Source organism: Dromiciops gliroides, chromosome 3 (genome assembly GCF_019393635.1).
Source record: "Dromiciops gliroides isolate mDroGli1 chromosome 3, mDroGli1.pri, whole genome shotgun sequence".
In the NCBI taxonomy this organism is placed as follows: domain Eukaryota; kingdom Metazoa; phylum Chordata; class Mammalia; order Microbiotheria; family Microbiotheriidae; genus Dromiciops; species Dromiciops gliroides.
Window position 1 is genome coordinate 589,451,663 of NC_057863.1, and position 13,960 is coordinate 589,465,622.

Below are 13,960 nucleotides of genomic sequence, written 5' to 3' on the forward strand. Positions count from 1 at the left end.
GTTTCCCAGCATGGTGCTGGTAGGATGACCAGCCTGGCCAGGGTTATGAGCTGGCTGGTTCCTCTGAGGGATTACTATAGAATCAGAGCCCTTGCCTCCCATCAGTTTGCTAGGCCCCATGGCACTGAAATATGCTTTCCTAGAGAGGATAGGGAGTTCCATGGAGGAGGGGATGAACTGGTGCTTAAAATGTGAGAATCTTGAGGGCAGTGATAGCTTCAGGTTTTCAGGATTGCCTCTTTCTTCAATACTTTGCACAATACCTTTTGTTATTGCCAGTTGTGACCTCCCAGTTCCATCCCCTCTCTGAACCTGTTTACTCATCTGTAGACTGAATTGCACTAGATTATATTAAATTCAACATTTACTAAGTGCCTGCTGTTATGTGCTGGGCAGAGGGCCGGAAGAGAGGGGTGTACGATGGCAAAACCAAAAACAGCCCCCAGCTTTCAAGTAGCATACGTTCTACTGCACATAGGTATGCAGTACACAAACTGTATCACAGCATCGCAAACAATAAATAAGAGAGTGGGAAGACAGCAATCACAGGCGGCTTCATGGAAGAAGAGAAACCCTCTCCCGAAGCCTGATGGAAGAAAGGGGGTGAGGGGTTGCAAAGAGCAGATTCCAGGCCTGAGGGGTGGCTAGTGTGCAAGGCCCAGAATGTCTGTGTCAGCAAGGACACAGAGGGTGAAGTATAAGATGACTAGGTCTGAAAAGTTAGGCAGGAGTCCGACCGAGTAGGGCTTTAAATGAGTTGGGGTTGTTTGTTTTGTTAAATAAAAATTGGGGGTTTGGGGCCTCCGAATGGAGCCTCGGCTCCTACCAGCTCTGAATCTTAGGATCCGTTCATCAGTTCCCATTTCGTGCGACTTTTCCCCGGCCCGGGGTGCACAGCACAGGCCGGGGGAGTCTGAGGTCGGAGCGCCAGGCACATGGTCAGGGCTTAGGGGAAGACTGGACTGCCGTGACGGCACCTGTACCATACCTGTCGCCTCCTTTTCAGTCCCTTTCCTAGCTCCCGCCCTTCCCGTTCTCCTCCCCTCCGTGCCCAAGGCGACTGCAAGGACGTGCCCTTCCGGAGGTCTGCGAAGTCCTCGCGCCTGCGCGCCTCCCTCCTTAAGCCCCAACCTTCGGGCGCGCTCCCGACAGAGACCGAGCGCGTACTCGATTGCGCGGCCCGCCCTCGGGCCGGTGCGCGCGCGCTAGCTCCTAGTCGCGGCGGCGGCGGGGATTGTTTTTGTTGTCGCTAAAACCGGAAGAGCCACGGGAGCCCCCTCCCCTGGGCGCCGCCGCCGCCGCCGCCGTCCCCTCTTCCTCCTCCCCCTCTTCCTCTCCCCGTCCCCGTCCCCTCCCCTCCCCGTGTCCCCAGTTTTCCGGCCCAGCCCTATCCCCCCCCCCATCGCCAATATTCCGGAGATCAAGAGGTACGCGGCGGCGGCGGCGGCGGGGCCCTCAGCGGGAGGCGCCGCTGGGGAGCGGGGCGAGGCGGCTACCGCCGCCGCCGCCGCCGCCGCCGCCATGGAGGCTCTGGGACCTGGTGAGGAAGCGAGCGCGAGGGGCGCGGCGGGGACACGCAGGCTCCGCGGCCGGGGCGGGGGAGGGGATCTGCGCGCGCGTCCGCCGGCTCCCGGCCCCCCCAGCCCGCCCCTCCCTACCCGACCCCACCCGTGGGATGCCTGTTGGCTCTGCCAGGAAACTGTCCCATTTCCCATAGATTGGAGAAGGGACCCTGAGAAAGTGCCGCCTTCGAGATCTGGCTCTCTTGACCACTAAGGACTGAGGGGCCGAGTAGCCCCGACTTCTACACGTGGTGGTGGCTAGGTTCTCCTGGTGCACGAGGTAGCCAGTCCCCCCTAGTTTGTGTGTGCCCCCAGGGCAGGCAGTCTCTGGAGGGATTTGGTCGAGGAATGTGTGTGTGTGTGTGTGTGTGTGTGTGTGTGTGTGTGTGTGTGTCTAGTGTTTAGACTCGGGCTTTCTAACAGACAGGATTGTGGCTTTTGCCAGGGTGCCTAATACTAAAGCTAGGTGATCACCTCTTCAGGAATTATCAGGATGTTACACATGCCTTGCAGGCATCAGATAGGGTTTACTGGACTAGCCACTGCGCACACACACACACACACACACACACGTAACAGGTGCTCCTCTTTTTTGCTCTGGTTAAGTGGCACGGGACTTTATTTTTATGGACTGGGAAATGAGTGTAATATATATTGCCACTAAAAAGCCAACTTAATTTGTGAACTAGAAAAGATATTTGTAATGAGGAGTTTTGTGGAACATGAACAAATCACATTTGAAGGCTTTTGAAACTTCCTAAAGCTAATTTATTTTGAATTTTGAAGTATAATTAAGTGATTAAACTTTACCCTTGTTTGCTGCTTAAGTTGCCTTAAAGACCTTCATTATTTATAGATCTGGCATATTACTAGGAAAGCCTCACAGTTGGAGTAATTAAGCTGGAAGGGACTTTAATGTTAATCTTGTCCAATTCCCTCATTTAACAGTTATGATCAGAGGCCAAATGACTTTCCCAAGGTCATTTTGTTTGATGGAGCTGTAACTTAAACCAGTGTTTTCTGATTCCCAATATTGTGCTCATTCCTTCTGCACTACAGTATATCAGTAATCAAGACTCATTTAAAACGTTTTTCAAAGTGTGAACAGATCTCTAGGATCAAGCCAACACAGAAAAGATGAAATGCCCCATAACACCTCAGAAGAGAAACAACTTAGTGGTTGGCCTGCTTTTAGTCAATTTCCATTACTTCCTTCACCCCATGTAAGTCATGTTTTTAGTGCAAAAGTTTAGAGTATGACTGGAAAGAATATTGTACTGGACTGGGTCCTGCTGGGCCTTCCTGTGCCACAAACCAGCTGTGTGACGTGGGGTGTCATTTGTCTTTTAAAGACTGATTTGTCTTTGTCATCCGATTCTTCATGACTCCATCTGGGGTTTTCTTGGCATAGATACTGGAATGGTTTGCCATTTCCTTCTCCAACCCATTTTTCAGATGAGGAAACTGAGGCAAACAGGGTGAGGCGACTTGCCCAGGGTCATACAGCTAATAAGTGTCTGCGGTTGGATTTGAACTCAGAAAGATAAGTCTTCGTGGAAAAAATGATCCGCAACTTTTTCATTTCTGACCTCTGCCAAGGAAGAAAAGCCAGTATTTATAGTCTTAATTTTTTCTCAAACTACCTCTTCCCCCTATCTTTCCTATCTTGTAGCAATATCTAAGTACAGAATGTGGAAAAGTAAAGTAGACCCAGGGATGGGCAGGAAATCTCCCTGATTTAACTAAATGTGTTCAATACAGTACCAAGTGAAACATTTTTAACATTTATTATTCACCTATCACTCTTTAGGAAATGATTCCTCTAGGTTACAAGGATATAGGTATCACCACTCTTGAGTAAGAGCAGTATAGTTAACCAATTATGTGACTGTTTGCTTTGAAAAAAGTGGATCTTAAAAACTCCTAAAGGGCACTAGAGACTAGAGCAGGTACAAATTATGAAAGTTAGTCTTTAGTGGACTCTCATCACTGAAAAAGCTTGAAGTTTCATTTTTGTACATATATTTGGATCTGCTACATATGTTAAAATATTTATAAAACTTTGATTATGTTTTAATATCTTTTATCAAATGGGGTCAAAAGCAAGTGTTCTATTCCTTGTTTGAGAGCAGGATCACTTCCTTTTGTGAAGTTTATTCTTTTTTGTCAGAATAAATGTTCATTTTATTCTAAGTGAGAGAATATTACAGTCATGAACACTTAAAATATCCAGTCACACAGTAACTCTGTTGTTACAGCTCAGTTTATTCAACACCTGTGTAGTAAATAGCTTATTTTTATTTTAGCTGTTATCTGTATTCAATGCTATAATTAAGAGAGAATAAGCTAAAATTCAGACTAGCAAATCACAAAACTCCTGTTATCAAGATGCCAACAAAGCTAAAAAAAATTTTAATTTCTAGATGTGAGAGCTTATGCTTTAATATCAGAATTTCAGGTAAATTAATTTTTAAAATACCTGTTGCTTAATCTCCTGCTACAAATCAGCCTATGAAGACTGCAGTGGTGCAGACTATAATAGTATATGGCTAACAGAGCATCTCTGACCTTTGAATGATACCTGCTTCAAGAATTTGGAAGTGGCTTTGTTTTAAAATACAAATACACTTGCTGACCTATCTGTAGAACCAATCAGAGAAACGTCCAGTTGGCCAAATTTTATGAATTATAGTGTATTGGTTTATTTAATCTTGATTTAGCTTCTCTTTTTCAATTTTCATATTAGCAGTGTACCCATGGTGTTCTTTAGTTTTCACCTGAACATCTTTAGATTTCTAAACACTCACTGACCACTTATGTTCACAATAGGATGGTTGTACTTTGTGACCGGGGGCATAGTCATTGTTTCTCTACTTCTTCAGGACCTCCAGCCAGCCTTTTCCAACCACCCCGTCGTCCTGGCCTTGGAACTGTTGGGAAGCCAATCCGTCTTCTAGCCAATCATTTTCAGGTTCAGATTCCTAAAATAGAGGTCTATCACTATGATGTGGATATCAAACCAGAAAAACGGCCTCGGAGAGTTAACAGGTAAGGATTGCAAAAAAAGGAATTCTGGGAAAAGTTACTTGGATAGGCTAAACAGAAGACAATGGCAGGTCATTTCTTCTGGCATCAGCTGTGACATTCAACAACGCTCTGTTTCTTACAGTCTTGAATTATTTATAGCCTTGTGTTTGTTATTTCTGGAGAGGTTTGATCTTTCCAACAAGACATTAAGCTTTTTGAGGGCAAGGACTATTTCACACAGTATTCTTATATCCCCCACAGCGCCTGCCACTAAGTAATAGGCTTTTCAATAAACTGAACTGAATGAAGGGGCAGGTCAAAGAAAGGGTCCTTTAGCTAACGGGAAGCAGCAGAAGTTCTCAGCACATATGGAAAGCATTTGGAGGGATTATTGTGGTAGAAAGTAATGTAATATGGAAATTGAGATTTCATACTAGTAAAATTGGTAGGAATAAGTGTTAAGAAAAGATTAATGGAACTAGAAGAAAAGAAAGGGTCACCCTAGATTATTGAACAGGGTCTAGCTTTTCCCTGTTTGCCACAGTGGACAAGGAGTGACCAACCTGCATTAGCAGTTTTTCAGGTTGTTTCATAGATAAATATCAATAGCAGAAGGTTATTCTCATAGTTGTAAGAATGTCTGCCTTTTACTCTGATTCCATATGCTACCAAGTACACCTCTAACCTTAATTCAGGGTCTTAAAAATGCTTTCTTCACATACAATTCACTTTTTTATTCTTGTGCATTTGGATGTTTGCTTTGACTGGCAGTTATTAAATTTATTTTTTTTAATAGATTTTTATTGATATCTTTTGTTTTTATATCACTTAAAATTCCCCTTCTATCCCTCATCTCCTCCCTCAAAAGTAAAGAATACTTTTTAAAGAGAAAGAAGAGAAAAAAAACAATCAGTAAAACCAGTACATCAGAAAACTTCTGAAAATATAAACACTGTTCCATACCCATGATTTCCCACCTCTGAAAAGGAGTAGGGGAAGGTGTCTTTGATCTTTTCTTTGGGGCCAAGCTTGTTCTTTGTAATTTTGGCACATTCATTTTCAGTTATTTTTTAGTTGTGCTTCCATTACATTGTTTTTGTCATTGTACATGTTGTTTTCTTGGTTCTGATTACTTTGCATCTGTTCATGTAAGTCCTGGTTTCTCCATATTCATCATATTTGTCACTTCTTAAAACACAGTAACATTCCATTATCTTCATGTACAACAGGTTTTATTTAGCCACTCTCCAGTTGATGGGAATCTACTTGTTTCCAGTTCTTTACTACCACCAAAAATGCTGATATAAATATTTTGGTGTATATGGAGCCTTTCTTTATCAATGACTTCCTTGGAGCATATGCCTGGGAAACTTTGGGTCAGAGTATTAACATTTTAGTTAATTTATTTACATAATTCCAGTTGCTTGCTAAAATGTTTATACTGATTCACTGCTTCACCCACAATGCGCTAATGTGCCTATCTCTCCACAGACCCTCTAACTTGGCTATTCCCCTCTTTTATTATCTTTGCCATTTTGTTGGGTGTGAAGTAAAACCTCAGGGTTGTTTTGATTTGCATTTCATTGTTTGTGATTCTTCTTTTGAGAACTGTTCTTATCCTTTGACTACTTATCAGTTTGGGAATAGTTTTGGTCTTATTTGTTAGTTGTCTATATATCCTGGATACCCAAGATCTTATCCAAGAAATTTGCTACAAAGATTTCTTCTGTTCCCCCCATTCAGCTGCTTATTCTAGATGCATTCATTTTGCTAGTGCAGAAACTTTTTAATTTTATGTAATTAAACTTGTTTTTTATCATTTGTGATCTTTTCTCTACCTTTTTTGGTCCAGAATACATCTACTCATAGCTACCTAAAAGGCATATGACAAACTTCTCTTATGTTTTTTTTAATGCCATAAACTTTAATATTCAAATCTCATTTTTGAATTTATTGTGGAATATGGTGTAAGATACTGGTTTAATCGTAATATCTGTAGGCTGCTTTCCAGTTTTCCCAGCAGTTTTTATCAAATAGAGTTCTTTCCTAAGTAAATCATGTTTTCAGGTTTATTCAATATCATTATGCTTCTCCCTAGTCCAGTCTAGCATTGCTCTAATTCTCTTTTTTTTAACTAGTACAAATGGTTTTGATGACTATTACTTCATCATGTAGTTCGATTTCATCCCTATATTTTTTCATTATTGTCTTGATATTTTAGATCTTTTGTTTCTCCAAACGAATTTTGTTATTTGATTGAGTTCTATGAAATGTCCCTTTGATAGTTTGGTAAAACATTAAAACTCTAAATTAACCTTGGTGTTATTGTCACTTTTATTATATTGACCCAACCCAGCCATGAGTTGTGAATAGTCCTTTAGCTATATAAGTTGTTCGTTCATTCGTTCGTTCTTTCTTTTTTTTGGTCAGGCAGTTGGGGTTAAGTGACTTGCCCAGGGTCACACAGCTAGTAAGTGTCAAGTGTCTGAGGCCAGATTTGAACTCAGGTCCTCTTGAATCCAGGGCCAGTGTTCTATCCACTGTGCCACCTAGCTGCCCCCTTTATTTCTTTGAAGGTACATTTTGTAATTGAATCTAGACAGTATTTTTTATGTTTTGATAAATTGATTCCCAAATATTTTGTGTATTTTGTGGTTATTTGAAATGAGATTTCTCTATTATTACCATTTGGATTTTTTTTGTTGTTGTTATATACAAATGTTGATTTTTGAGGGTTGATTTTTGTAGCTTGTAAACTTTACTGAAGCTATTCTCTCAGCTAGTATCTTTGTTGATTCCCTAGGACTTTACAAACAAACCATCATTTCATCAACAGCAAGAGATAGTTTTATCTCCTTTTTTCTTCTTTCTACAACTTTAATTTCTTTCTCTTGTCTTATTACTATTACTAGGATTTCCAGAACTGTTATAAAATAATAGAGTGGAAAATGGGTACCCTTCCTTTATACCTATATTTGTTGGGAAAGCTTCTAGTGTAAACCTGTTACATATGACACTTAATTTTTATTTTAGATATATTTTATGATACTAAAAAAAAGAACCCTCTATGCCTCATTTTACAGGGTTTTTAGCAGTACTTACCTATGGTTACTAAATATAGAATTTTTTAAATTGCAGTTCAGCCAGCAGGAGAGACACTTTAGTGTAGAGTATATAGAATAGTATATAGGATTGGGGCAAGTCCTTCTCGGCCTGCAGGGAGCAGTTGTGCTCACAGAAGCTGGAGCGGACACCAGCCATGGTGTAGGGGAGTGACAAGAAGACGCTGGACAGCAGGGACCCCAAGAAGGAAGATGTAGAGGAGGAGCAAGAATTGGTGGACCCCCCTGACCACTATGAGGGAATACTGTGAACAGATTGAGAAATGCATGAAGGCCCACGAGCAGCTGGAGACGTGCATGGACTGTGTGTCCATGGACTGAGGAGGACTGCACCAAGGAACTCTTAGACATCCTGTACGCTTGAGACCACTGCATGGCTCACACACTGTTCGATAGTGTAAAATAAACGTCTGCATGCTCTGTCAGCTGCTCTAGGCTCTGCCCTGTTGTGGGCTTCTCATTGGAATCCCTTCCCATCATGTCACCTTGGATCTCAGACGCTGTTGTACTGTGTGTCCTGTTAGTCCACATGAGGCCTTGTGGCCTTAGGCTTGGTCCTAGAGCCCTTGTGACCCACAGCAGTTTCATTGGAATAAAACCCAGTCATCTGTGGAAAAAAAATCGTATATAGGATTGGAATTGGAGATAGATCACCTGGGCCAAATCCTAGCTCTAATGTTTATTAACTTCATGATCCTGGACAAGTCACAAAACCCCTTGGGCATCAGTTTCTTGTAAATCAGATAATACAATTATTATCCCCATATTACAGGGTTGTGAAGACAATATTTTGTAAATTTTAAAGTATTATATTAATGTAAGTTATCTGCTTGGCAATTATATTTCTCCTGAATTAATGAATTGGCTTTTTGGCAGAGGTGGAAATAAATCTTGAAACCTAGGATAAGTAGGCCTACAACCTTCCTCATTAATATCATCATTATGAAAAACAACTGACATTTATATAGTGCCTTAAAGTTTGCGAATATACATTTTCAGACATGGCATGGGGTGGATTGGTTTTTCTTGACTGTACTTATTTGTAAAAAGGGCAGGTTCTAGGCAGTTTTCTGATGAATAAATCAAAGCTATCTTTTGCCATATGAAAAAATGCACTAAATCACTATTGATTAGAGAAATGCAAATTAAAATAACTCTGAGGTACCACCTGACACTTATCAGATTGGCTAATATGACAAAAAAGGAAAATGATAAATGTTGGAGAAGCTGTGGAAAAATTGGAACACTAATACATTGTTGGTGGAGCTGTGAACTGATGCAGCCATTCTGGAGAACAATTTGGAACTATGCCCAAAGGGCTATGGGACTGCATACCCTTTGATCTAGTAATACCACCACTAGGCCTGTATCCCAAGGAGATCATAAAAAAGGGAAAAGGACCCACAGGTACAAAAATATTTATAGCAGCTCTCTTTGTGGTAGCAAAGGAAACAGAAACTCTTGTAATAAATATATGCATAGTCAGGGAAAACAAATTCCCATATTGGCCACATGCCAAAAAATATAAATCTTATTCAGCATATTTAGCATTCTTCATCCTAAAGTCCTCTGGAGTTATGATCTGGTCATTGTGTTTTTCAAAATTGTCTTTATAATGGGGTTTATATTTTATAAATTATTCTCCTGATTCTGTTCACTTCAGTCTGTATTAGTTCATTCAATTCTTCCTAGGTTTCTCCGAACCCTTTAACTTTAACATTTCTCACAGCACAATAATAGTGTTCTGTTACATATATACACCATTATTTGTTCAGCCATTCCTCAACTGATGGGCACCCTCCTTAGTTACCAGTTCTTTGCCACTGTAGAAAAGAGCTGCTAATAAATATTTTTATACATGTAGAATCTTTTTCTCGTTCTTTAATCTCTTTGGGAGCATTGACCTAGAGTGGGTTTTTTTGGTCAAAATGTATGGCCAGTTTAGTTACTTCAGATGCATAGTTACAAATTGCTGTCCAGAATGACTAAACCAATTCACAGCTCCACCAGCAGTATATTAATGTGCCTGTTTTCCTGTAGCCTCTCCATCATGTCATTTTCTTTTCTTATCAGTTTTGTACATCTGATAGTTAAGAGATGGCAACTCAGTAACTTTAATTTGCATTTCTCTTAATTATTGGTGATTTGGAGCATTTTTTTTTATGACTCTTGATGGCTTGGATTTCTTCCTTTGAAAATTGCTTGTTCATATCATTAGACCGTTTATCATTTGTGGAATAGCTCTTGTCATTTCTTTGTTTTGTTTTGTTTGTGGGGCAATAGGGGTTAAGTGACTTGCCCGGGGTCACACAGCTAGTAAGTGTCTGTCTGTCAGAGGCGAGATTTAAACTCAGGTTCTCCTGAATCCAGGGCTACTGCGCCACCTGGCTGCCCCCTCATTTGTTTTTTTAATACATTTGAATCAATTCTTTATATATCTTGTTAATGAAACCTTTTGTTTGTTTGTGGGGCAATGAGGGTTAAGTGACTTGCCCAGGGTCACACAGCTAGTGTCAAGTGTCTGAGGTTGGATTTGAACTCAGGTCCTCCTGAATCCAAGGCCAGTGCTTTATCCACTGCGCCACCTAGCTGCCCCCTAATGAGACCTTTATCAGAGAAACTTGCTGTCAAGATTTTTTCCCAGTTAAATGCTTCCCTTCTAATCTTAGCTACATTGTTTGGGGGAAAGGGGCGGGGTTGTACAAAACCTTTTTAATTTTATGTAATCAAAATTTATTTTATGTGTACTTCTCTATCTCTTGTTTGGTCAAGACCTCTTCCCCTCTCCATTATTCTGAAAAGTAATTTTTTCCTTATCCCTAATCTGTTTATGATGTGACCTTTTATATCTGGATCTATATATCAATATACACTCATCTATTTGGAGCTTTCCTTGGTATTTAATATCAGGTCTTGGTCTACACCTAATTTCTGATTTAGTTTCCCAGTTTTTAGTCAGATAAATACTAGACAGCTAGGTTCTCTTGCTTCCCTATGTTATGTGCCTATAATAGTCATTGATCAACCCATTTCTTCAATACCAAATTGTTTTGATGAGTACTACTTTGTTATATAGTTTGAGGCCTGCTATACTTAGGCCCTATTCCTTCCCATATTTTTTTTTCATTATTTCTCTTGAGAGTCATGACGTTGTTTTCATCTAGATGGATTTCATTTTTAATTTGTCTAGTTCTGTAAAGCACTGCTTTGGTGGTTTGGTATGGGAGTTCCATAAATTCTGACTTATTTATAGATTCCTATAAAAACGGGGATATAAGACTAATGCCACATTCATAAATCATGGTAAGTGTGTAAAAGGAGGAAGAGAAGAATGTCACTCAAACCTATCAGTTTCTTTCTTGCAGGGAGGTATCTTTTGTGAAACCATGAAGACTCTTGCTTTGCCCATATTCTTAAGCTGCTTTTTCAGAAATTCTGAAGGAAAAGCCTACATTTCTTTTCTTCTTCTTTTTTTTTTTTTTTAAGTGAGGCATTTGGGGTTACGTGACTTGCCCAGGGTCACACAGCTAGTAAGTGTTAAGTGTCTGAAGTCGGATTTGAACTCAGGTACTCCTGACTCCAGGGCTGGTGCTCTATCCACTGCTCCACCTAGCTGCCCCAGACCTGCATTTCTTAAGGGAGTAGAAAGTACAGAGGCTACATGCCTCCCTGTGGTATAGTGGAAAGAGTGCTGCATTTGGAGTCAGGACCTGGCTTTGAATTCCAGCCTCTACTATGTAGCGCTTCTGGGACTTGGAGCAATCACTTGACCTCTCAGGGCTTCTGTTTCCATGTCTGTAAAATAAGGTGACTGGCTTAGATTATGTCCAAGTCCCTTCTGGCTCTCAATCCTAAGAACATTTTCATGTAAATTGTCTTTAGTGAATTATTTCTGTTTTATGATTTATGTGGAAAACCTGAGGCCTTACCCCACCTGGGCTTCAGTTTTTACCTTTATAAAATAGGGAAGGTGGAGAAGACTTGATTATTTCCAATAGACTTTCTTCCTTTGATAATTCATGACACTATAAGTTACTTGTCTATGACACATTGTTTTAACCATTGGTGAAATAATTTAGTGTATAAGAAACAAACCCTAATGCTTGAGGAATCAAGTATGTTGATAGGGTTCACATGCTGTGTGTGCACAGTACATGACTTTTCACTGACTCCTGTGTTTCACACTGTCACAGACCCCCATGCTTGGGCACCACTGGAGTTTAATACTCCACAATGATAGCAGCTGTGTTTGTTCCAGTGCCAGAGCACAGTGTGTGATCCTATATGTATGCAAGTCATGCACTGTTTTGTTATGTAATACACTACATTAGTACATTTTGGAAATGGAATATTCCAGTATGCTTCTTTCCCTACTTTATATGTGAGCATTGTCGAATAAAACCAAACTGTACACAGAGTAACAGTATCATCATTTAATATCCAAGAGAACCAAGTTATTGGCTTTGGGAAATGATCTTGAGTTTATTGCTTCTCCTATTCCTGAACTGCTTCCCACTCAAGTCCTGTATTCCAAAGCTTTGAGGTTTTCCTCCATCCCATTGTTTTACACACTTGGAGCTCTTCATCACTGGTGGGTGTTAAGTAAATATGAACTTAAGTCCCAAATTAATTTCTTAAGTTTATTTCTAGGAAGCGAGAATACTGCTGCTAAGCTCCTTGTTTGTGATGTGGATTTTCTAAAGTCATAGATTTGGGAGGAGGTTATAAAATCCTATGCCAAATTTTCTCCTTCCCTTATGTTGTAAGCTTTTCAGTTGTTTTGGTTAAGCCCTGGTAATTTGCTTTAGAAAAAATATTTTTAAATGACTGTATTATGCCCTGAAATCCATCATGCCTAGTTTTGACTTAAAATTAGATAGTTGAAGATGTGTTGGTGCCTTTCTGACTGTTGACCATTTTTCAAAGCTAAATTTCCTTTGTTGTTTAAGGGAGGTGGTAGATACAATGGTGAGACACTTCAAAATGCAGATATTTGGTGATCGGCAGCCTGGTTATGATGGCAAAAGAAACATGTATACAGCACACCCACTGCCTATTGGACGAGATAGGGTAAGTGTTGATAATGGGTGGAAACAAGTCATCACAACCCAAATCACTAATGAATGAATTTTTAAACTATCTCTTAAGCACTATTTGCAAAGTGCTATAATATGATGGGGATGGCTATGTGGAGACAGCTAGGTGGGTCAGTGGACAGAGCACTGGACCTGCAGTCAAGAAGACCTAGAATGCCAATCCAGCCTCAGACACTAGCTGTGTGACCTTGGGCAAGTCCCTTAATCTCTGTTTCAATTTCTTCAATTGTAAAATGGAGATAATAGTAGTCCCTACCTCCCAGAGCAGTGGTGAGGATCAAATGAGATAATATTTGTAAAGTACTTAGCACAATGCCTTACACATAGTAGATGTTATATAAAGGGAAGCTATTATTACTGTTCTTTCATATGATTATGCTACTGACCCATCGTGAGTAGGATGTATGCTTAGTTCATATTAATCCATCCACATTTCCTTCCCCAGCCCTGTGTGACCGGCAGATTATATTCAAGACAGCTAACTGGGATTAGGTAAAGAGCCTTCAGCCTGTATAACTAGCGGTTATATTGTGCACAAAGCTGAATAGGCCACATGAAGGTCAAACCTGGGACCTTAGCTTTGTTTGCATTATATTCTAACTAACTGTTATAATCAACTCTTTGAACTGATAGACTTTATATAACCACATGCAGCTATAGTTCTTCAGACTTGGATCATAATGGACATTGGCTCTTCTAGCCTGTGAGATGTTGATCTATGTCAGGGACTGTTTTTCTTGAGTCATCCAATAGCTCCCGCATAACAAAGCTCTCCCTTTCACACTGGTGGATTGCCAAAGCATACTAACCTGTATTTCCTTTACTTCTTTTTTTTTTTTTTTTAGTGAGGCAATTGGGGTTAAGTGACTTGCCCAGGGTCACACAGCTAGTAAGTGTTAAGTGTCTGAGGCCGGATTTGAACCCAGGTACTCCTGACTCCAGGGCCGGTGCTCTATCCACTGTGCTACCTAGCTGCCCCTCCTTTACTTCTTAATGAAGATATATATGACATGCACTGTAGCTCAATATTTCTTTCTTTCTTTTTTTTTTTTTTGTGAGGCAATTGGGGTTAAGTGACTTGCCCAGGGTCACACAGCTAGTAAGTGTTAAGTGTCTGAGGCCGGATTTGAACCCGGTACTCCTGACTCCAGGG

At 40.5% G+C, this 13,960-nt stretch overlaps 1 protein-coding gene across 2 annotated transcripts in view; it reads left to right on the forward strand.

Moving 5' to 3' along the window:
• Nucleotides 1-1,191: 1,191 nt before the first annotated feature.
• Nucleotides 1,192-13,960, forward strand: part of LOC122746630 (protein argonaute-4) — a 44,545-nt gene continuing 31,776 nt past the window's right edge. For both annotated transcript variants that reach the window (XR_006355565.1, XM_043992421.1), the window contains exons 1-3: nt 1,192-1,540; nt 4,445-4,610; nt 12,661-12,781. Coding sequence is in view for 1 of the 2 variants with exons in the window: in XM_043992421.1 (XP_043848356.1) it covers nt 1,522-1,540; nt 4,445-4,610; nt 12,661-12,781 (306 nt within the window). In the remaining variant the exon portion in view is untranslated. The remainder of the gene's footprint in view (nt 1,541-4,444; nt 4,611-12,660; nt 12,782-13,960) is intronic.